Below are 23,940 nucleotides of genomic sequence, written 5' to 3'. Positions count from 1 at the left end.
GTGGCCAAAAGAGCAAACAAATCATTACAGGGAAAGAAAAGAATGGCAGATACCCTGTGATAGGAAAAATCATTGCTTTGTTTATATTTACAATATATACATTGGCATTGTTTATGTTGACACTGCAGCATCACCTGTGTGGTCTTTGTAATTCCATGTCAGAAAGGATACCACAGAGCTCATTAGAGTGGTTTCTGGAAGAGGTGGTGATCAGAAAACGATGATCAATCAAGGGAATGGAAAAAACTCCCCTATGCAGACAAATTAAAAAAGCTAAGGATTGTTTGCTTTAATGCAAAAATAAATAAGAGCATGGGAGATAAAAAATATATTATGAACTATCTTGAAGCTTTCCACCTGTATTATGTCTGTAGATGAGAACAAGGCAACATTCAATTAAATTAAAGGATGCGGATACAAAAGTAATGAGCCTCTACACTGGACACCTAATATAACCTTTGCATTCACTGTCATGAGGAGAACGATAAAAGCTGACAAATAATAGTCAGAGTGTCACTGGATAACAAATATCCAGAGTTGTAACTATGGACAAGGCTGTCTGAAGGGTGTTAAGCTTTGGGGGGGATTCATAAAATCTCCAGCAGATTAGGAAGAAATCTAAAGCATGTGTAGGGGGAGAGTGGAAGACAAATTGTTTCCATCATCTGACAGCTGCAGAGGTCTCACATACTCTTCTGAAATACCTTGCACTGACTGCTGACAGATGAATTGAGCCCTGGGTCTGATTCAGCTGCCAAATTATTGGCTTGTTCTGGGACAGATGAAAAAAAATAAGCTCTTGGCCTCATCTTTTGCAAATGTATTAAATGCCTCAAAAGAACTGGCAATCAATCAATTGCAGTTATGTAAAATACTAAAGTAGCACCTGTCTGATGATGAATTTCAGACATGAATTTACAAGGCTGGGACTCTCCTTCAAGTCCTGCTTGCTATGACCTGTACAGCTATGTGTCAGGTGAAAAGCTGTCCAGCCTCCTCCCAGGCCATGGAAGGAAGTTGTACCTGCCCTGAGACCTCTGGGCTGGATTCTCAGCAGGGCTGACTCAACAGATGTTGCTTTAGCCTCCTGCAGCAACAAAGTCTGATCCAAAGCCTCTGCTCTTTCTTCCTACAGCCCATGTAATATATCAGGCATAAAGGTTACAGGCGGTTCTGCCAGTATGTAGGTATTGTGCAGTAAATTTTGTGAAGCCTCAAAGTGTCAGGGGAGACCTGTGTAAAAAAACTTGTCAAATTGAGCTTTAGATACTTGAATTTCTGAGGCACATTTGTGCTTTTTCCATGGGGAGATCAGTTCTTTTCTGGGCTGCTTTCTATTGCACAGGGTGAGAGACAAGGGCAGGAGGCTACGACAAGCCATTAGAGAAGAGCAGGCTAGCTGAAGGGAGAAGGAAGGAGTTTGAAACCACTTGTGTTTCAGATGTCTCACATTAAAATACATCAGAATACAAATTGCTCTGCCAACAACGGTGTTTGAAAACATATTGATTATTTAAAAACAAACATACTTCATCCGGTCATAATTATTCCTAATGTGGCACTTAAATGGTGAACCATCACCCAGTAACTGCTTTTGTTCACGTGTGATGACAGCCTGTGCTTTATCACATGTTAGCTTGTCAAGTGAGACCCTGGGCTTTATGCTAGAGGTCATTTTAACCAGCGAATGACTGCAAACTTCTAACAGCTTCGTTTACACTAGGGTTTGAAAAGGTGTTAGTAAACAGAGCATGCTAAAATAAAGCTTTCTCTAGTAGAGTCTCAGTGGAGTAAGCACCGCCACGAGGTGTATAAGGATACCAGCTGCCAAGTAGGATGAAAGATTTTCCATGTTGGAGTATCCCTTTCTCCTAGCTCCATGCCTGGCAAGATGGATGGGATCTGGCTGCCTGTGCACGCCACTGCCTGACACTTCATATGCCAGAAAGCTGACAGCTTCCAGCTCCAGCCTCCACACAGCATGTGCAAGGAGGCCACATGTCCAAAGAGGCAAGTTTGTCTCACAGGTGGGGCCAGATCCTTCAGGCTTCCAGAGAGTTACCCAACATCACAAATTCATTTCCAATCTGCCACCTTCCTCCAAGAATCCGGTTGCTAGTCTGATGACAGTTTGGCTTTTTTTTTTTTTTTTTTTTTTTCCCATTGCAGCCTCAATTTCATAGAATGAACTCCTAAAAATCTGGCCCTTGGGTTAACTGGAGCATATGGTAGATGTTGCACATACCTTAGTAAATTGAGTGCTGTTTTACAGCCAGTAGGAATGCCCCAGGAGAAGATTGTGTCTTTGCTGTGTGAACGTACCTGAAATAGTTGGAGTAAAACAACTTTTCAAGAGAACCTGTCTCAGACCTCATACCTCTAAGAGTTCACCCAGGTTAATGACTGTGAGCTCCGCTTGTGCCTTTCAAAACCACAGGGAAGGGTGGCAGCACGTGGACTGCAGCTGTTGCTCATGCCTGGGGTATGCTTCCCTCCTGACATGTTCACACAGGTGGCATTGCAGCCTTCATCTTTCCCTAGAAGGGTGTGACTGCAATCGTTCACCCTAATTGCTGTATTCCTCTTTCATCATAAATTGTAAAAGCCAGCACCCCCACACACACACTTTGGGTACTGCTTCCCCTACTCAGCAGGTGGCAAGTATGGGCAAAAGGTCCTCCCATGCTCCATGTCCCCTTCTGTGCTTCCAGTGCCTGGGGGCCAGCTGGGGACCAGCTCCCCTCTAGGCTGTTGTGTTTTGCTCCATTCAGGGCCCTTACAGAAGCATCAGGTGCAAGTCACAAAGTGATGATTTCTGGCTGTGGGGTAAGTGGCATCTGGCTCCCTCCATGGTTTGGGCATTGGAAGAAAAAGAATTCAAAAGTTACGTTTAAAAAAAAAATATTTCTCTGAGTAGATCTCAGGTTTTGGGACTGTCAGGCATAACAAAGCAGCCATGCAATTATTTTTTCCTCCAGCTTAGTTTTTCTTAACTTCTGGCATGTCTTCTTGCTGATTCTTAGAAAGTGAGATTTTAGGTGTTTATTGCTGAAATCTTGAGTGATTTAGAATGTATGCTTAAAGGTAGTATGACTTTCAGAACTTACTTATACACCGCTAATTTTCTAAGCAGTTAATGCTTTTTAAGGACTCTAATAATTTATTAGCACATTTCATGTGCTATAGCTGATGCAAAAATGCCCATTAACCCTCCCAATGTGCAAACAAGATAGATGACTATTAAGTCCCTATGGCAAGCCTTGGGAATAGCAAAGATGCAATGACCTGAAAATTGTATCCGTAGCTCCTTTGCCTTTAATTAACATAAATTCACCAGTGGAGTGCCTTTCCTCTTCTTTATTAATCCCTTATCTCCAGTTGTGGATCTGTTTCTTGAGCAATTAGGACAGATAGCTTACACTTTCTTGATTCTTACTTCAGACTCGCAGGGGCTGCCCAGCCAGGCTAGATAAGCTGGGGGCTGGAGGACAGGACACGGCCATCCCGTGTGCAATACATTTCCAGTTAAGCGAAAGATCCCTAAGTAGGTAACTAACAAGTTTTCTACCTCATACTTGTGCATTTTTCATTGCATGTTTCTGAATATGCATTTTGTCTCCTCCTTTTCACACAGTGTCAGCCCTTCCACACTTCAATTTCTTCTTTCCTGACTGCTGGCCCAGAAGTATCAGACGCTGCATAGGATTGTGGAGGATGCCCACTTGTGTGCGGGGCAGAAGCTGCAAAGGACAGGTCAAGGCTCCTGCCTGAAGTGACAGAAGCATAGTTCAGTATAGGACAACTAAAATGTTTCTACAGGAAACAGAAGTATGTGCGTCACCGTTGTTCTCTGTGTTTCTGGGGGCACACAGTGAAGGTAGTCTACTGTTTTGACTCCAGTTGCTGTTGATTGTCATAAATTTTCATGCATCTTTTGTTTCTGGTTTGCATTTCAGAGATACACAACTGTCCCTGGAGCCAGGCAAATGAGAGCTGTGGATGCATGTGGTTAGCTATGAGGAAATCTGAAATCGCTCAAATCCTGATGCGGCTACTAGCATCACCACACAGCTCAAGAGTGTCAGAGAGACTGGGATGCTAGCAGAGGCTTTGAGACACTTCAGAGTGAACACTGTAAATAATGCAGATTTTCATTGATAAAGAAGTTCATTATGATACTCTTTCTCTCTGTGCAATTACTTTTATGTTTAGTTTTGAAATGAAGAGGAATGTGGACTTTTATCTGTACATGGGGAGGAAAAAAAGCAGTATACTATTTCTGTGCAAAAAAAGAAAGTTTAAAGGAGGCAGTAGGGTTTCACTGAGGCAACAGGAAAACTTCAAAAGCGGTAGCATGTTTATATGGCTGTTCAGAGTTGCAGATGACTAAACTGTGTTTTAGCTTAGAAATCTGTCCCTATCAGCTGAAATACTTTATACTCTGTGCACCTCTCTGAATATAGCTCTTTCCTTAAGCAGGAAGGGTCTTAAACCATGTAAAACATTCCCTTAACAAGTCCTGATGCCAAGGAGATTTAGAAACTTACAGCTAAGTGAAATAATGGAAAAGGCAAGAATCAGTGTGCTGGGAAATAAGGCAGTGAGTCATGGTAAAAAAGGGATCTTTAGGAGTCCCCAGGTAACAATAGTATTGCAAGTCTATGTAGGGAAATACATCTAGTGACTTAATGGGCAAAATTGATAGGATTAGAAGGGTGCTGAGAAGCAGATAATTAGAGTCATCTGTTTAAGAACAAAATGACATTAAAAGTAGAAGGTCATAGGATTTAAAGATTAGCAATATTAAGTTTAGAAAAACAGCAAACTCAGAAGTCAAAACTGCCAGGCAGTCTCTCCTGCCATGTTACCAGTTACTGGAGCAGGGAAATAATAGTAGTATGTGATTGGCATAGGTATGTAGTTTGGGTTATGTACAGAGATGATTTTGTTCTACTTGTAAAATCACTGAAGTATCTCCGTATTAGACTTTTATTTTTAAAAGCCCTTAATAGCCATCCAAGGAAGGCAAAGACTGCTAATCTTTTCTTTAATGCCCATCCTGATAGGTGTTATCAGAGACAGACAAGATGAGAGGAAAACAGAATTTGCTGCCAACAGACTGTATTAGAATTGCTGGATAATGCCATGGTATTTACCTGAAACCTGTTATCATTTAAGCAGTGACAGCAGAACAATTAAGTGCTAATCTAAGGTAGATGTTTCTGATTACAGTGCTTCCATACAGCTAATGTGGCTACACTGTCAGCTGGGTCTGTGTAGCCTTGGCAAGAAGAGGGAGGTGAGGGTGGGAACAGATTAGTTTTCGTTTCCCCCAACAACCTTTGGGTCCCAGGTTCTATTAACATATGAGCTTCCCCCATCATGGTATTTTGTCTTTAACCCAACCTTATGGCATGGCCAGACCAAGAAAGGGTGACTGCTAATTGCTACATCAGCAGATCTCACTTCAAGTGCTGGGCTATGTTATTCTTCTGTGGCTTTGAGCTACTAGAATTGGAAATAGCATCTGAAGTGGCCCTTCCTAAGGTATGTGATGTAACACTTTAGACAAGATGCTGATCTCTGCTCCTGCCAGGCAGACAATAAATCATCCTTAAGTCAGCCACTATCAAGTGCAGTTCCCTTCATAGCTGCTTCACATGACCCCTGAGCCAGTCAGAGGTGCCATCAGAGCATGAACTTCTTCCCTTGTTGCTGCCTTCTGCTTCTCTGAAGTCAACAGGAAAAGAAATGCTTCTTGATAGTCTTTTCAGTTGCCCTTCTTCTCCGGTACCCAAGCACTTTGCAGGAAAAACTGCAAGCACCGAGGTAAATAAAGAACGAATAGTAAGTTCTTCAAGCACAAAGCTATCCCCTCAGCAGTACACTCTCCTTACAGCCACTGCCTTTTTCCATCCTTGAAGTTGCAAATCTTAGAGTGTTGTTCCAAAATCAACTGGCATTGGTGAAATCCTTGCTCATGCTTGTATTTGCTTCACTCCATGCTGTGCTTTACTAGATGACTAAACATGCTGAGAATGTTGTGATAAACATGCCAACTATCTTTGATATTTGTGGGTGAGTGAATTTGAAAGCATATTTTAGTAGCCTCTTAATTCCTGTTCCAAACAGCCTCTGCCTATATATTTGATGCTGTTTTCTCTCAGTTCTTAGGCTGATTTTGTAATCAAATCAGTATGAAACCAAATAGAACATAATTATATAAGTGCACCAATAAATAAACCTGTTAACCCTCTCAAATAATATTGCAGTAAAAATATACACATTCACAGCTCAAATTTAGTGAATGTTGAGTCTGAATAATAAGTGAGTAGAAAAATGACCACATACATAGGAAAGGACAGAGGAGAGGCAATCAAGTGAGAAACAAAAATGGCTTAGGAAGCAATGAGAAGTCTGAAAAAGGAAAGCATTAAAAAAAAAAATAATTGATGCAGAAAGTCAAAGAAATAAACAGCAATTAATGATTCAAATACCTAATTAATATTCTCTTTTTACAAAAGAACACCTGCAAAGCATTCACTGCCGGGTCTTTGTAGTTATTGATTGGTGGAAGGAAAAAAGGAGAAAATTGCCACTGCCAACTGCGGTTAAAAGGAGTTGACAAATTGACACTAAGTGCTCCCTCACATGGTGACTATCCACACTGTTATTAACTCAGCCCATCCTTTCAGACGCTTGTACTTTGTTTAGTGTTCAGTGTTACAGTTTTTAATTCCTGGGTTTGCTCTACATTGCATAATGGTTTCTGCAAAACATAAGTCTGAACTTACCAAAGGGGAAGTAGTATTTTTATAACTTTAATTTTAAAAGTAATCAAAACTTAAATGTATGAATGCTGGCTGCTTATAATTCTGACAAAACGTTAGTACTTCTGAAGTGGAGGGTTTCTTGTTCTTCTAATACTGCAGAGGCTGAGTCAAGATACTGTGGAGTGTAAAATTTTACAAGTTGTGTTGGAGTCTCAATCCTAAGTCTTTGTTTGGATCCTCTGCTTTCAGAGTAACTTCTGAAATACTGTTGTGATAAAACAAATACAGCAAACATAGTATTATAGGACAAAGAAAATCTTCCATATTCTGCACGAAGCAGAGGATTATAGCAGTTGCATTGTGACTTTGCCTCCTCACAGACTTTAATGGGATCTAAACACCCATGTAATAGAAGGTGTAGTATATGACCCAAAATAACATGCCGGGGAGTGTTGATTTTACCACACAGTGAAAAGTCAATCTAGAAACTGTACACTGATAAAATGGCAGAACTTCCCCCATCCCTAGGTGGTGTTCTAGAAGACTTGAAAAATATGACATAAAGGGCTTAATCTGATTTAAATATGTGGCATTTATTTAAAGATGAGCACACTATAAGGAGTTTATTTTGCAATATAATACTGCTTTGTGTGTCTGGCTCAGCTGAATGACAGCTCATGTGAAGTTTGTGTGTGTTTTGAAATTGTGTTACTATAGTGGGCTACCTGCCTTCCTCTATAGTTCCCTGATAGAGCTTATGTTCCTGCTTTGGTACAGGAAGAATTCCCTACATGACCCAGACAGCAGGGTACAACCCATCTCAGCTCAGTTTTCCACTCGTAACAGCTGCAGTTTTCTTCTTGTGATGAGATGGGAGAGAACTGCCTTCATGTGAGTGATTCAGGTTCAGTTAGCATCATGTCAGAACATCTCTCTCTGTTCCCCATCTGCCCCGGAGGGCAGAACAAAAATGTGTTGTACTTGGTGATCAAATCCACTGGAAGGTGCAACAGGATAAAGAAAGATAACATTCTCCTTACTTTAAACTGTCTCCTTTTAAATCGCTTTCCTCCCCCCCAACCACCAACGCTTTGGGCCCTAGCCAGCTGGATTTTCGTTCTCTGATATCCTAAATGCATAGTCAGAAATAAGTGCATTGTGGTTTGCATTATTTCATTTATTTGTTTCTATGATGAGTTCTTATTTCTAGAAGCAGCATTTTCTTCCTGAGGTTTAATTACTTGGGGTTTCAGTAAATTAAAATCTCTTTATTGATAAACAGTAGCCAACAATGACACTGATAAGCATGTTAGTTAAAAGGTTGTTTAACATCAAGTGATACCATTGTTTGTTTTTTCTTCCAATGAATATCCTTTCCAAGAAACAGCTATTGTTTTGATTGAAAATAAACTTTGGAAAAAAAATCTTGATTTCTTTAACAAAAAAAGTCTGCCAATGTTAATTGATATTATTCAGCTACCCTCATGTGCTTGGTTTGGAGTTCTGCTATTTAATTAAGCTGTCTTGATACAGACCTCACCCACCAGGGAAGCTCCTGAGCTTTTGCAGCTGTATTTATTTTGGTCTCTTTATGAACATGGTTAGCTAACAAAAAGTGGTTTCCAATGTACAATTTGTTTGTAACGTTTCTAAATTATAGCCTGGCCCCCTTCATTGTGTAGAAGTAGAGGCTTCCTCAGCACTGTAACAAAAGCCAGCATGTAAGGAGCCAGCACTAGCACAAAAATGTTTTGCAGCAGTGCTGATCAGCAAGCATATAGATACCTGAATTTGGTTCCTCTGAAATGATCAAGACCACCAACCTCAGCAGTATCAGCTGTTAACTGGGAAATTAATGAAATATTACATCTGTTCCGCTGCTGGTGAAACAATGTCCCCTGCAAAAGTTCTGTTTTGAGAATGTAGATTCACTGGCATATTGAATCTCTTCAGGTCAGTTTCTAGAGTTTTTTGATGGTACCTCCAGTCAGTTAAAACAGCCTTCTCATTTGCTGTGTTTCTAATTTGTATGAAGTTTAAATGTACTCTAGATAAAGCAAAATAGCAACAGCCTATGATGACAGACAGAAGATAATGAGCTCAGCTAACTGCCTTCTCAATTGGTCTGATGGCTTTCCTTCTGAAGTCAGAGACAAAACTGTCATTGACTTCAGAGATGGACTGTACACAAACGGTATAAAACCATTAATACTTTGTGTTTTTTCATATGTCAGTTTTTTCTTACCTCAGTACAATATTCTAGAAATTCTAGTTAGAGAGACAAACGTCTCATAGGCTTTGAATTTTTCCTTTAAAATAAATGAATCTCAACAGTACATATTTTGTTAACATAACCAATTGTATCCTATATATGTTTCTAATAACCACTTCTAATCATGTTTGGTAGAATGTCTATATAGTTGCATCATGGTATACAGAGTATAAGCTTACAACAGGATGTCTTAGCAAGTACTTCTTGTGGGAAGAAGTACTGACTCACCTCACCAATTTCGCATTCTTCCGTGGCAACCTGTGAGGATGTCTGTCTGTCTTTGATGCACCTCCTTTACAATCCACCTCACGTTGCAGAGCAGGAGGAGCATTAATCACACTGGTATTCTCCCCTGCACAAGACAAAAGTAAACAGTCAATGCAAAATTGTTAGCATCTCCCTTTATCTCTCTTGGTGTGAAATGCAATAGAAAAAAATACAAAATAATCATCAAGCAATAGAGCCAATTCAACCTTTTCAAGACTAAATATTACTTCAGAAAATGTAGTCTTTATTACAAATAAGAAAGCTTTTAGTAATGGAGGTCTAGAAAGAATCATTGCTGTTGGTTGTTGTTCTCTCAATCTTTTTTTTTTTAAATTGATGTTTCAAGTGTTTAAGCGTTGCAAATATGTTTTTGATAAATGAATTCTTAGTGAAGTTACCATAAAACAATTTTAGTGAATCATTCAGAGACCTATGAAATGGAAAAGTCTTGAAAAACTCTAAGTTTGCCTTATCCTTCTGGTAAATATCTCTAAAACTCCATTCTGATATTGTTTTTTGAGCTTTCAGAGATACATGACTAATGTTGAGATGTCATGTGACATCAGTACAAATACACCAGTTTATTTGCTGTAACTCTTTCTTAGTCTACTAAGAAACTGGTAATCCAGCTCTTCTGGCCAAGGACCTTCTGTACACATTTGGTTCCTCAGTGTTCGGTTTACACACTAAGCAGTGAAGTAGTAGCTACTGAATGTAGTGAATTTTTCATGACTGTCCAACACTAATTATACAGATTATGCTAAATTCCCTGGGAATTCCTTCCCTTCCTGCAAACAAAAGAGCACTGAGATCAGCACTGATGCTCCCCAGCTCATACACATCACAGTCTGTGAGTACAGGAGGGATGGCTGATGTTATTTGCTCTTTTATTAGCATGGCTTGGGGCAAATTCATTTGGATTCCTCTGTGTCTGCTTCCAAATGAGGATGCTTACTGGCCTACTACACAAACCGATACACTCATTTTTCCTCTACTTTGTTTTGTGCAGCCTTGCTATTTTTGTGTGAGGAAAAATTGACATGGAATAGTTCAGCTGGAAGAGACCTTCAAGGAGACCTTCAGTCCAACTGCCTGACCATTTCAAAGCTCAAAGTTAAAGCATGTCCTTGAGGATGTTACCCAAATGTCTCTCAAACACTGACAGGAATGGGGCATCAACCACCTCTCTAGGAAGCCTGTTCCAGTGTTTCACCACCCTCACAGTGAAGAAATTTTTGCTCATGTCTGGTCTGACCCTTTACTGGCACAGCTCTGCTGGCTGCAGCCATCCTGCCATCGGCGACCAGGGAGCAGAGAATGGCACCTCCGTCTGTGCTTCCCCTCCTCAGGGAGCTGCAGAGCAGCAAGGCTGCCTCTTAGCCTCCTCTTCTCCAGACTGGATGATCCAAGTGGCCTCAGCCTCTCCGCAAAGGATGCATCTTCCAGCATCTTTACCAGCTTCGCTGCCCTCCTCTGTATGCTTCCAGAGCATCCTTCTTAGACTGGGGAGCCCAGAAGCATACACAATATTCAAGGTGGGGCCACACCGACATTAAACATGGGTGAATGTTATATGCAGGTGAACAAGTCCTCTCAGCTCTCCTGCTTGATGCTTGAATTGACACACAAATGTTTACATTCCTTAATCAATAAGTTGCTAAATAAGCCACTAGTTATCCCAAAACACATAGCAGATGAGAATGAATTGAAGGAATGATAAATCACTGGAGAGATTTTGCTGGCGTGTCTATGCTATGGTGCACAGACACAAGAGAGCTCCTTGCCTACTCTGCTGGGCCAGTCCAGTGGGTGTGCGGTGGCTCCGGCTGGCGAGCAGGAACAAAGGCTCGAGAGAACACAAACGGCTGTGGCCACCCATTTGAGGAAGTGTAGGCATGAGTGCAGCCTGCTAGGATGGGTAAAATGATGATGCTGGATGAGGCCTAAAGACAACACTCAAATCAAGCTATTTAATTACTTTATATAATAATATAAAGCTATAGTTTTAAACCTATATACAAGATCTGGCAGACAAAGTATATTTGTGCTTTTTGTTTTCATTGGGGGAATAAAGAAGCATCCCTTTTTCATAATAAAGGTAGAGAAATTTTTCTCTTGACTAGTAACCCAGCATGAACTAGCCACAGAGAGAGCACACACGGGCAGAAACAAAGCTTGAGAAGCCTGAAGGTGGTGTTCTCTCTTTTTTCCTCTCCACAACTCCAAACAGAAAGGAGAAATAGAGTACTATAGGTCTCATCCAGAAAACTTTTAAAGCCATACTTAACTCTTTCGGTGTCAGTACCAACTACAGCTATGCTCTGGGGATGGAGGAGACAGGCTGGTGTGTCATCTTCCTTTTATAGAGTTATGGCTGTATTCACAGTAAGTTGCTATATTCACAATAGAGCATGGTCAGCACTAGAGTTATCCCAGCAGGGAGTGTGGCTACCTAGTTATCAGACTAGTTCTGTGGTACCTTTCCCATTTTGCTGACACATGCAATAATACATGACTTTCAATCTTGAAAGCTTTGACATTGTCACTACAGCTAGGGGACCTTTTAATGGCTATCTGGAGCTTTAAAGGTATACTTGGATCATATAGTTCTGATGTGTCTGATTTTAACCAATCTTTTGATTTATATTTTGCTTCCAATTCACTTAAGTGAAATAACCTTACTCTAGCAGTGTAAGAAAATGAAAAATGGATGCTTTGACTTGAAAATGTCACGATAATATATGTTATGACTGGGGGAGATGAAAATACTTATCTGATAAATTAGCATGAATTCAGCGATTGTTTCAGTCAAACCAAATGTGTACTTTTGCTGAAAACAATATTCTCCTCAGGTCTCCCTGTACAACCATGACGTAAGTACAGCAAAATTTATAAGGATGAAATTCAAAACAATGTAATAAGAAAATAAAAATATATTGCCAGCAAGTTGCCTATCATCTAGCTCAGAGGCAAATAATAATTTACATCTATGTGGGGTCTTTAAACCAAATACTAAATGGCAAGAGTTTCATTCATGTGTGAACACGAAGTATTAACAGATAACTAGTGAAACAACCACATTAAAAACAGCTTTATGGGGAAAAAAATCAATGAGATGATCAGGTGAATATTCTTCTGGATACAATATCACCTTGGAAGCTGGCTGAAGATGGAAGTGAGGAAGGAAGTGGGTTTAGCTGTGAGGGTGATTTCTGGAGTTCTCAGGACTTGTTTGCTAATGCATTGGATAACTCAGGCTGCCAGGACTGGAGCAAAGCTTGCAGACACGAGAGCGGAAGTACTGATCTCTCAAAAACTCACACTGTCAACGCAAATCCACTGTAAACATTTTGATGGCTTAGCATTGAAGTAGCTTGCTTTTTGTGCCAGAGTAACTCTCCAGTTGTCTGTTGTTGTCTGTCCTCTCACAGCTGACATGAAGCTGGCATAGATTCCAGGCTGCATGCTCATTGTAGAGCCTGGCACAACTGTGTCATCAGTCAGTGCCCAGATTTTACTGAACATGGAAGCAAGGCTGGGCTATTGGAAGTCTGTGGTCCCCCAGAGCATCTCCATATGATAAGACAAGATCTGTACAGCTCTGTGTACCTGGTACCTGTGTACCAATAACCTGAACAGTAAATGTTGACTGCTTGAAGGTTTGGAAATTCCCTTTACTAAGTAAATCATAATGTGACTCTGGAGCTCAAACCTGGCCCCGTGAGTAGGCATGAAGCAGATGTATCTGAAATGCCACTGGAAGTATAATGCAGTATATCTGGTTTGTCTGAGATAAAACCACAGCTGTGCAAAATGAATCAGAAGTTTTATTTCCAGATAATTTAGCCAAAATTGGCGCAGAAGACTGATTACTCTTATCCTAGTGTGAATAGGGTCTAGTTCAGTTTACCATAAGCTTGGGTGGTTACACAACATTGAAATAGTAAACTACGACTATCATAATTACAATGCACACTTTGGCACACTTCCTTTAAATCAGGAAGACAAACCGAAGTGAACAATGGAGAAGAATGAAGCATGGACACATACAGTGACTCAGGCAATCCCTGCTTCCTCCTTTCCTTCTGATCAATCCTCATAGAGCAGTTCTGCTTCAGGTTGACTCAGATTGGAGCCCAGCACAATGCACAAGCCTTCCTGTGGCACATAAACCACTCTTTCAACTACAGCTACTTGTCCATAAGTCTTTTCACAACAGTCAAACTAATTACCATTGCATGTCTCCCCAAGTGTCAAAACTTGCTTGTCTGCCAAGATTTAAAAAAAAAAAAAAAAAAAAGGAAGACAAAAGTGATATAACCTGGGGACACCTACTGCACCTACTGTACTGATGTATTTTAAGCCCAATTACACAGAGCTCTGACAGTGATTTGAATTCAGGGTACATCATTTGGTAATCGGGTGAAGTCACACTGATCCCTTCAGACTAATAACAAACCCATGCAGGAGTCAGAAGTGATTTGAGTGGTCCAGCATAGGTCTCATAATGAAGATTGCCACTCCAGCCATGAGGTTTTAGTTTTTAGGTGACTAGAATACTATCACTAGAATAGCTGACAAAACTAACAGCACAAGAAACTGGAAGCCCACAGCTGTTGGGACCAGCAGGCAGAGTCAGAAGAAAGACAGCCCAGGACCATGCCTCAGGGTGCCACATCCACATGTCCATGGTCCTCCTGGTTCCCCCCCACAGGTGAAGAATGGCCACACAGCACCCATCCTGCTCTCGGCCCTCCTGCTAGGCATGCTGCTGCTGAGTGTCCCAACAATTGCCAGGTTTTGCTGCAGCTTTTCGGTTTGGCTGAGGAACTCCTCCAGGTGGCCAGTAGCATGGCACAGATGCAGTGGTGCTGACAAACAGATTACCAAATTCATTCACAGAGATTTAGAGGTGCAAAACAGCCTCCTGTTTACTGCAAATGAACAAATAAACTATTGCAAGTTTTAAAAATAATAATAATAAAAGTGGGCTATTACAAAATTTAAAATATTAGGGCTGCTTTTGAGACCCTCCCAGGAATATCTCCCTCCACAGCACAGGATTCAGGCGTTCTTATTCCATAGTCCCCTCTTGGCTCCTTCTACATGATTGCTGCTACAATTTGAATGCAATTAAAAGCTTTTAATTGGTCATCCTCCCAAATGTTTCAGAAATGCCATTTCTTTTCAGATAGGCTTAGAGAGCTGTTGCCCTGAAATAATTTTACTCTGACACAAAAGTCAATTATACTAATTGTTCAGCAGGAATTAACCTGTTATTCATCATCATGTTATTACTGTTGCTAGGCTCACTTTGCAAAGATCCGTTCCTTTCCTGTATCTGCAGTGCCAAGTGCCAGAGCCCGTGAGCCTCTGCAATGTCTGGGAAAGAGCTATCTCATTGTATTGGAAGCAGACATAAATATTGAATACACTTCTAAACTGATCGGAATATTGAAATACGCTGAAAAAAAACAGGTCAACCTTTAGATGCAGAATAATGATAACAATTTTCTGATTAAAATTAACTTTGCCTTAAATCCAATTATCATTAACGAAGCAAATGGTTATCTGCATATTGACAGCTATTAAAATTATATCTGAAGAGCTTTTCATCAAGAAAAGCTTTCATCTAGGAGTGACCAGAAGCACTGAATCAGAAACTTCACAGACACAGGGGATGTTGGCTCAGCAATATGCCAGAAGCACCCAGTGGAAGATTCACCTGCATGGCTCATCAGCCAACCTGCCAAAACATTCCCTGAAATTTTCCCAAATGTCCTGCATGGAAATCCTCTCCATATACAAACATGGTTAATTTTGTTAAATCAATAGCATGTTTTTCACAGTGTGAAGGTGTTGTGTGTATACCATGGAGTTTTCTTCAGCAAAGAAATGCCAGCACACAGATGAGGAGCCATGTAATTAGTTTTTCAGGCAAGACAAGTAGAGTCAGCAGGGAAAAAAGAGCAAGCTGGCAGAAAATGTACAGCCAGGATGATAAAATTCTGGAGTTCACCTTGCACAGCACTCAGCTTCTCTTGGCATTTGGTAGCCAGCTAGAGGGGGTGATGATACAGGGGTGAACACTGAAGCCAAATAAAATAAAGCAGGGCAGGGCAGAAAAACACTGATGGTGTAGGGATAACGTACACCTACTACCTGGAGTAATTGTGTCTGTGCCTAGACCACCCTGCCTACAGCCCAGAGGCCACTGCTCTGCTAGAGCCTGCCTGTCACCTTTCTGTAAAGTCTGGTGGAAACAACTCTAATTTTCCTCTCGTAGCTGGAAGCGGGCAGCGAGATAAGTAACTGAAAGTGAAAATCTACGTAAAGACAGTACGATTTGCTTTATCTGGGGACGCCAAGCCAGAGCCCTCACCTCAGTTTCGCTGCAGCTGAGCGCTGTGCCCGCACTCTCCGTGCCTCGCTCAGCGGGCTGAGGTCGCGAGGTGCCGCGGCCGCTCCCCTCAGCCGGGACGCCGGCTCCTGCCTCAACGCCTCAGAGCCGGGGGCAGCCCCCTGAGGGGCCGCCGGCCGCGGGGTCCCGCTTCGCCGGGCTGAGGAAGGGGCTTGTGGGGGGCTTCCCGTGGCGCCCCGTGTAAACGTCGGAGCGGGGCGAGGACCCCCTCGGTGCTCGCCGCCTGGGGGCTGCCTCAGCAGGGGAAGGGGCGGGGGGGAGGTGGGGAAAGGCAGCGGCGGGCACCCGGCGGCCGCGGCCCCGAGGCGGCGGCGGAGCAGCGGCGTAACGGCGGGGAGCGGCCGGGAGCCAATGGGGGCCGGCGCGGCCGTGTGACAGGCGGGGCGGCCGCTGCCCCCGCCGGGCGGCCGGGGCGGAGAAGCGGCACAGCCGCGGCGCTCGGTAGCAGCAGCAGTACGAGCAGCAGTACCAGCAGCAGCAGCAGTCTCAGTATCCGCGGCGGGGCTGCCGCACGGCTCCGTCCTCCTCCCCCCCGGCAGCCGCGGTGAGGGAGGCCGGCGGAGCTGAGCGGAGCGGAGCAAAGCGGAGCGGGGGGCGCCGCGGCAGACAAAGCAAAGATGGCAGGGATCCTCGCCTGGTTCTGGAACGAGCGGTTCTGGCTGCCGCACAACGTCACCTGGGCCGACCTGCAGAGCACGGAGGAAGCCTCCTTCCCGCAGGCGGAGGACCTCTACCTCGCCTTCCCGCTGGCCTTCTGCATCTTCATGATCCGCCTGCTCTTCGAGAGGTAACGCGGAGCCGCCCGGCGGGAGCCTCCTGCGGGGAGCGCGGGGCTGGGGGGCCGCCGGCCGGGGGCGGCCGCCTCGGGTCCTCCTGCCCCGGCCGGGCCGGGCCGGTAGCGCCGTGCCCCCGGCTCGGTCGCGGTGCGGGCCCGATGCGGGAGGGCGGCGGGCTCCGGGAGCCGGCGCGGCGCGGAGCGGGCGCTAGGAGGCGAGGTCGCCCCGGGAACGGCCCCGGCCTCCTCCACCTGCGGCCCGGCACCGGCGGGCAGGGCCCCGGGGCACCTGGGCACGGCCGGGGCCAGCGGCCACCACCCCGCCGGCGCCCTCTGAGGGCAGCGGGAAGCTGTCGCGACAGGAGGGGTCGCCCGCGATTATCGCCGCGGAGGGGCCGTGGGGCGTGTGTGGGGCGGCTGGGGCGGAGCGGGCTCTCCTGCGCGCTCGCCGCTGTGCCCGCGAAGAACAAAGAGCGGGGGGCCCCACAGCGCCCGCCGCCCTCCCGAGCGGCGCTGCCGGGGCGGCGGAGGAGGGCAGGGAGGGACCGAGGAGGAGCAGCAGCCGCTGCACCCCGGGGAAGGGCTGGCACGGTGCTGTGGCAGCGACGAAATCGCAGCCCTGCGGGGCGGAGCTGCCGCCTGGGCGCTCCCTGCCCTGGGAGCACGGGGCCGGGGGCTGCGGTGCCCGGGGCAGGCTGCGGGTGCTCCCAGAGCCGAGCAACTTCGGTGGCACTCTGCTGGAAGGCAGCAAAACTTGTGGGGAGCACGGAAAGCTGAGCTAGCCGCTTGTCCTGGATGGAATACCGCAGTACGAGTGCAATTAAAGTACCCGGTGTCGGTTAGGTAGCGCCAGATCACTCGCTGGTTGCTGCTTCCCTTTGCCGTCTGTACAGCGTGTGCCTCGCCTCGTAGTGCTGAGGGCGGGTGCGTGATTTTGCATCTCTTGCCATCTGAACTGCAACGCGTGTCACAGCAGGGCTGTGTTAGGGGGCACAGCAGTTAGTCATGGAGACAATGTCAGCCTAAACTTAGAAACACGCTGTTTCTGCCGGTTCTGGTGCAGCTGTGTAGCACAGAAGCTACTATGATTTCTTAGTAGTCTGCATCTACCCCCACAGGCTAGCTTTCTTAATTCAATTGAAGTAATTTTTAATTTGGAAGACCATTATATTTGTAAGTGTTGGCTATGCAGATGAGGAATTGGGTACGTTTCCATACCTCTTCTATTTTGGCTAGGTTGACTTTGAAATTCAGCTTTGGAAACATGTATTGGTAGCTTGATAGTAGGTGAGAGACCTCCAAAGAGGTTTTATTAACAACTACTTGAGTATGTATTTGTTCCTTTTTAATTTCAAACCGATTGTAAGACTCCAATGTGAGACTAGGATCAGGCCATTTTATGTGAGGTTAAGCCACACAGCCTGGTACAGTTGTGATTTTTAACATACAGCATTTTACTAAAGCAGGCAGAGCAGAAGTGACTGGACCTGCTTCCACTGATCAAAGTAGGAGGATTGTCTTTGAATGAGAGAAAAATCAAGCCTCGTTATTGCTCATTAGTAATGTATTTCATCAGACCTTGGTTTTTTGTTTTCAGGGAGCAAGAGAAATACCTCATGTGCATCATTAATACGAGGTTTGCAGTTAATTCAGTTGGTAAAGCTGTCTGAGATCTGGAAGGGACAAGAGCAGGAATATCTATTAAACTGATGATTTCTGCATTTTTCTGTGTATTAAAACAGATGCATTTTTTTCCTTTCAAAACTCAGTGTTGGTGACTGATGTTATACGTGCTGCATCCTGGAAGAAGCTTTTGCAGATGTGTTCACTGATTTGGCAATGGTAGTGCTTAAAGGACAAATAAAAATAGATGCTGTAAAACAACTTTAAAAGTTCCATGTGTACTTTAAATCCATGGCTGTAGTGAATTACTTGTAACAGAAGCATGTCCCCTGTTTCCTTCTGCAAGATACCTAACAGGTACTCTTGTAATTCTTTATACTGGTAGGCAAGCAGCCACACAGTGCTGAGAATCTGGTGATTTAGTATCCATTATTTTCTAACTCCTTCACAGTAGCTGGCTGCCAGGGTAGAATAGTTTTACTTTGCTTGCGCTAAAGGATGACTAACTTCCCAGATCTTACTGCTGTAAGAAATACAGTTTCAGGTGGAGCTATGATTTGGACTTCACATGTCTGCTTACAAAGTTCTCAATATGGCTGGGGGGTAAAACTTGTCATGCTAAAGATGAAAAGTTGACTTCATTCATATCTATATGTACTTTATATACATATAGAATACATATATTTGTGCGTCCATGTTTTTGTGTGCAACTGTAAGCATAGAACTTGAAAATTTTGTTCTATGTGTATTCACCTATTATTAACAGAGTTAATCCTTCTGGTTGCTTGGTGGATATTTTTGGTTGTGGTGGGTGGTTTTTCCATTTGTTTGTTTCGCTATTCCTTTGAATCGTCTAGCAAAGTCCAGAAAAGAATCTAGACGCTTCTGAAATTGTTTTCTTTTCTCTTTTAAATAAAACACTTTTTCTTCCATTTCCCTACCCTGTCATCACTGGCCATCACACTTGTAGATGAAAGGAAAAAGTAGTTTAGAAGAACATTAAGCGTGTTCTGAATCGCTTCGGCAATTGGATCTGATGATGATGAGTGCTCTAGAAATAAGCTTTGCTCACAGGTATAATCTCATAACTGTGAGATTTAGTGGCTCTATCTGCTAAGGCCATCATAGTTATGGATGAGGTTCTGGAATACGTTAACAGCCTTTCCTTTTTTCCCTTCCTTCTCATTTATCTCTCTCTTTAAACACAAAGTATATTTTAGAAAACTGTAGCTAAGTGCAATGATAGTGTTACCTAGTAATTCAGAAGATGACATGAGTTCAGCACTGTGGTGGTAATGTGGAGATATATTTCTTCACGGTATCCATTATTTTTTTGTGCTTTTTGTTGTTATTTGTTTTTAAAGGCACATCACCAATTAAGGATCCCCTTTTGTACTACCCAATACCTTCATCTATAAAGACACAAGAGTTTTTATTACTACCACTCTCTCCAGATCCTCTCTAGTTCTAGAGTGGGCAAAACAGGTTAAAGCTGAATCGAAGTTGATCTAGCTAATAGCAGGGTGCTGCAGCCTCGGTTGGCCTAAAAAGATAAAGAAGCATCTGTTATTCTGGGCAAAATATGATTTTTCTTCTTTCTTCTATGGGATCTCATAGATCTTCACTGCTGAGTGCAACAGCCTTTCCTATTGTCCCAAGCGTGTCCTCTGTGAGGGGCATGTGGCGACAAAAATAATATTTGCTCAGCAATCAGTGTGCTTGTCTGACACACAACAAGAGGGTAATGCTCCTCTCCTTTAGAGCCATCTCTTGAGGGAGAGGTTGGCTGAATCCTCCAAAAGATGTGCTAACTAAACACATTTCTGATGTGGTCCAGCAATCTTATATCCGAGTCAAGTAACCTTTCTTACTGCGTTCTGTACACTTGGCTCATGTTCTCAAATGTCTTGGTTCTCTTCCTTGCACTGTGGTTGCAATGTGCTTTCTTTCTCTTGCCTTGCAAGCAACAGTTTGGGCTCAGATCTAATAAAGTAGCTCCATAAATTGTCAATCTGGGATTACAGTGCCTTTATTGTCCTCAGGCCTTGTTATAGGGAACATTTCTCTAAGGTGAAGCTGATCATCCTCAGCTGATGGAATGGTTTACATGGTCAGAGATAGCTTGGTTGTAAACAGGAGCAGCCCTCCAGCTGCACTGATTTAAACTGAGCCAGCCTCCTGGTTTAAGATCAGTCAGATCAAGATACCGTAGATGCAAAGCATATGGAAACTTGTGGCTTTTGTATGATGTTTTTCTTTTATAATGATAATTCAGCCTCAAAGGTAACCTCAGCTGGCTCACATGTAGTGAGTGTAACTGTAATTCCTAGTGGATCGGGGCAATGTGACACAACGTATGTGTGAGCATGTATATATATATCGCAAACTGTAACAAATAATTCAGGTGGCAGTACATTAAAGCACTTAAAAGGGTTCTGATATGTAGCATATACATACAAATTTGGCTTTCATCATCCCTAAGATGTTCAGAACTCGTGCTCTCCTATGATAACAGGGAGGTCAGAGAGGATATAGAGCTTGGAACAGTGAGCACGATCTTTGTGCATTTCCAGCAGCTCAAAACCACTTCTCAGCAGGCCGAGTGAGGCAATGATTGTCATTTTCACTCATCCAAACCTGTTTGTAGGCAGTGACACTTGTAGTTTTCTTGCTTAGTTCCCTGTGTGTTATACCTGATCGATCAGATCATGTCTAATTCGCATGTGTGTAAGTGGATGCAGGTGATCACTGACAGGAACTTCTTCGGTTCTATTTTTATTTATTTTTGTAATTTCTAATAACATAATCAATGTGGTTTTATTGTGTTTTTCATTATTGTTTTTGAAAACTGTTTGATAAATACTTAATTCAGTTGAAATGGAATTAGACATGGAAATTGGTAACTCCCTTACGAAAAGATACTGGCAATGTGAAGAAAGTGACAAGCTATTTCTTTTAAACTTTAACCCATTTCTTTTTTGAAATAGTAGAATCAGTAGAGCACTAACAGTAAATAGATTTAAAATGAGTGTATATCTTGCCGATTGTGCTATCCATTTCTCTGTTTTTCTTTCGGTTTAGTTATTAATCTTCTGTCATTTACATTTTTGTTTATGCAACCAGTTTTTGTTTCCTAGCGTTGCAGTGTTTTGGGTTTCAGTCACTAAAACAACTAGATATCTCACAGCAAAATGATTGGTTTTGTCTTTCTAGCTCTGAGCAGCACAGCGTACGCTCACCCACCTCAGGTGTGAGTGCTGGCTGCTACGCATCGCTGTTGCTTGGAGAAAACCGTAGGTGTGTGTTCACATGTAAGCCGAGCACGTTCCTTTAAAAGAAGGCAGAATGGAGAAAATAGGTACCATTTAAATGTCTCTTGTAAAGGCCCACTTATAGATGTACGTTAATGCCAATCTCAAAATTGGGAGTTAAATGGGAAATATGTGTTGAACTCCTGTAGAGAATGCCATTAAAACCGATTTCTAAAGTATCCAAGTGACAGCCAAACCACATCCCAGCTGAAGGAAAGGTTCCAGTGACAAGTTACTAGAGGATACTGGGAGCTTATTACTCGGGCAGAGCTGCTATTAGTGGTGTTTTGTCTGAGAACAGGTCCCAGCAAGTGTTAGAAACTTCCATTCAGTTGTCTCCTGGATTCCTGTAACTGTGCAGTTTGATCCAAATTGATGGTGGCTCTTTTTGTTGCTCCTACTTCTGCCTCTGTCACTGATTAACAGGCATTTGCTAAGAATTTCTTCTTGGAAAAAGAAGAGTTTCTGGTATTCTGTTTTTTTTTTTTTTTTTTTTGTTGTTTGTTTGTTTGTTTTGCACATCTGCAGACAGGTTTCTTACCAGTCCATAGAAAATATTTAGTAGATTATCATTTGGGTAAATCTGTTCCCATGACACTATCTCTGTTAATTGTCAGCAGGGTGGAGAGGATGGGGATGCTGCAGTGGAGCAGTGCTTACTTGACCATGCTTGTTGTGTTGTTTTTTCTAACAGTTGAAAAATATTCCATGTTTACAACAATTTTGACAGTTGATTAACATTTGGGATTTCAGTGCCTGTCTCAAGGTCATCTTGGAGTCTTGGAATAAGTTAAAATTACAGTACAAGAGTGCATGGCTTTCATAAGGGGCATAACCTCAGGTAATGTTCAGTAGTCTACTTAAGACTGGAATTAGCACCTCACAGATGATCCAATGAGTACTGATGATTCTTTGGAGGTGTTCATCTAATATCTTGATCACTTTGTGAGCTCATGCACCAGTGACTCCCTTCACTCGTCAGACATTTAAAGGATTTTTCTGGGGGGGAAACAGGGATTTCTGGTCACCTGAGAGAGCAGGAATCACTAATATTTTGCTCAGAGGTGAGCAACGTTTCTGATGATTGGCTAGTCTAGGCTGTTCTATCCTCTGTGAGGAAGTCTTTTCAGCACATGATGAAGAGTTGCAGTCTTCAGTTAGGACCATCTGACAGTCATTGATTTCTCACAGGGATGATACCTTCCCAGTTACTCTGAAGTAGTCAAATGGTGACAGAGGAGGGAGAGTTAAGTACTGAGCGTAGCCAGCTGTCAGCTTAGAGATGACTTTCATAATGCTGGTGGAGCTGTGACTTCTGTACCGGAAGCAGAGAGTGAAATATGATGATTTTTTTTCCTATGTATTTAATACATCTCAAAATGTCACATTTTCCCTTTGTAAACTTTCATACTGTTGAGCTTCATGTAAATGTTACTGATGTTGCATAACCAAATTTCAACTCTCAAGATAGCTGTCTGTATAACTGCTAAGAAAATCTAAGAGCTGTAAAGAAGCATGATACTCAGATCTGTTGTATACTATGTAAAATACAGATATATTTGTATATCAGCCATTAATCTAAGTTGCATTTTGAATAGGGAAGAGCAGAATGCTGAAACCTAACCACAATGTATTAATGAAATATCTTTCAGATCCATTAAGCTAATCCTCATGTTAATATTACAACAAAAGATGTTCCTTAGAGCTTGGTGTAAAATAATTAAAAGCCTTCTTTACACTCACAGGTCACATTAGGATGGTTAAAGGAATACATCTGAACCACTTGCATTTTTCCTCAGTGTGAGTTCAGTAAAAGCTTCCTTTAAATAGTACCTGCTCTGTCTGGGTTTCTCTCCCAACGCTGGGGGTAGGTGGGTGCAGAGACTAACCTGTGGTACTGTAAAAATAAATCAATCAATCTAGCTGACATCATTATGCTAGTGCAAAAAACAAAGGTTAGAACCTAAAGGGTGTTCATTGGCATAAAATCTTAGATTCCTGATCTTGTTTGTGTTTGCATGTGGGATGACCCAGAGGAAGAAATGGCTCTCTTGTTTCTTTTGTGTGGTGAGATCACATCTGCTTATTGCCTGTTTGCCATCCTTTGAGATAAAGTTTACTTGTGCAAGCAGAAGGCCAAAAAAACAACCAACCAAACAAACAAAAAAAAAAACACACAAGCTTGGTAGAAATGAGGCTGAAATCCTTACTTTGGAATTGGGATCTTTTTACTCCCTTCCGTCTGGTGGCGATAATTCAGTTTCTATAAGATATTGTATAGATACCTCACCTTTTGCTGGTGCTGTTGTTTACCGTGTCACTGGGACTCTCATGATTTTGAAAGAAAGTGGAAGTGAAGGCCACTCAGCTTCTGCTTTGCTGTGATGTTTGGCATCCTGTAGGTACGTGAAACTTCAAACTTGAAAGCTGCTTTTGCAGTAATACTGCCTCCTTGGGCAGATACTACAAACAGGCATAGCTCTCTAGGCCGGAGAGAG

The 23,940-nt window shown here is 42.9% G+C and overlaps 2 protein-coding genes and 1 long non-coding RNA gene across 4 annotated transcripts in view; 2 read left to right on the top strand and 1 right to left on the bottom strand.

Moving 5' to 3' along the window:
• STK39 (serine/threonine kinase 39) overlaps positions 1-15,861 on the bottom strand; it is a 127,536-nt gene extending 111,675 nt beyond the window's left edge. The window contains exons 1-2 of the mRNA XM_084523208.1: positions 15,695-15,861; positions 9,274-9,397 (exon numbers count right to left, since the gene is read on the bottom strand). The gene's annotated coding sequence lies outside the window, so the exon portion shown is untranslated. The remainder of the gene's footprint in view (positions 1-9,273; positions 9,398-15,694) is intronic.
• Positions 2,628-4,178, top strand: LOC311438622. The gene is made up of 5 exons (XR_014694223.1): positions 2,628-2,661; positions 2,772-2,826; positions 3,442-3,544; positions 3,635-3,753; positions 3,957-4,178. It is a non-coding gene; the product is annotated as an uncharacterized lncRNA (long non-coding RNA).
• A 262-nt stretch (positions 15,862-16,123) lies between the features above and the next one.
• The window catches only part of CERS6 (ceramide synthase 6), a 120,997-nt gene continuing 113,180 nt past the window's right edge, over positions 16,124-23,940 (top strand). For both annotated transcript variants that reach the window (XM_084523211.1, XM_084523210.1), the window contains exon 1: positions 16,124-16,520. In XM_084523211.1, coding sequence (XP_084379337.1) covers positions 16,351-16,520 — 170 coding nt within the window. In that variant the 5' untranslated portion in view covers positions 16,124-16,350. The remainder of the gene's footprint in view (positions 16,521-23,940) is intronic.

The sequence above is a fragment of the Aythya ferina genome, assembly GCF_964211825.1.
Source record: "Aythya ferina genome assembly, chromosome: 6".
NCBI lineage: Eukaryota > Metazoa > Chordata > Aves > Anseriformes > Anatidae > Aythya > Aythya ferina.
The sequence above is the reverse complement of the archived record's forward strand: the minus strand, read 5'-3'. Positions and strand labels throughout refer to the sequence as shown.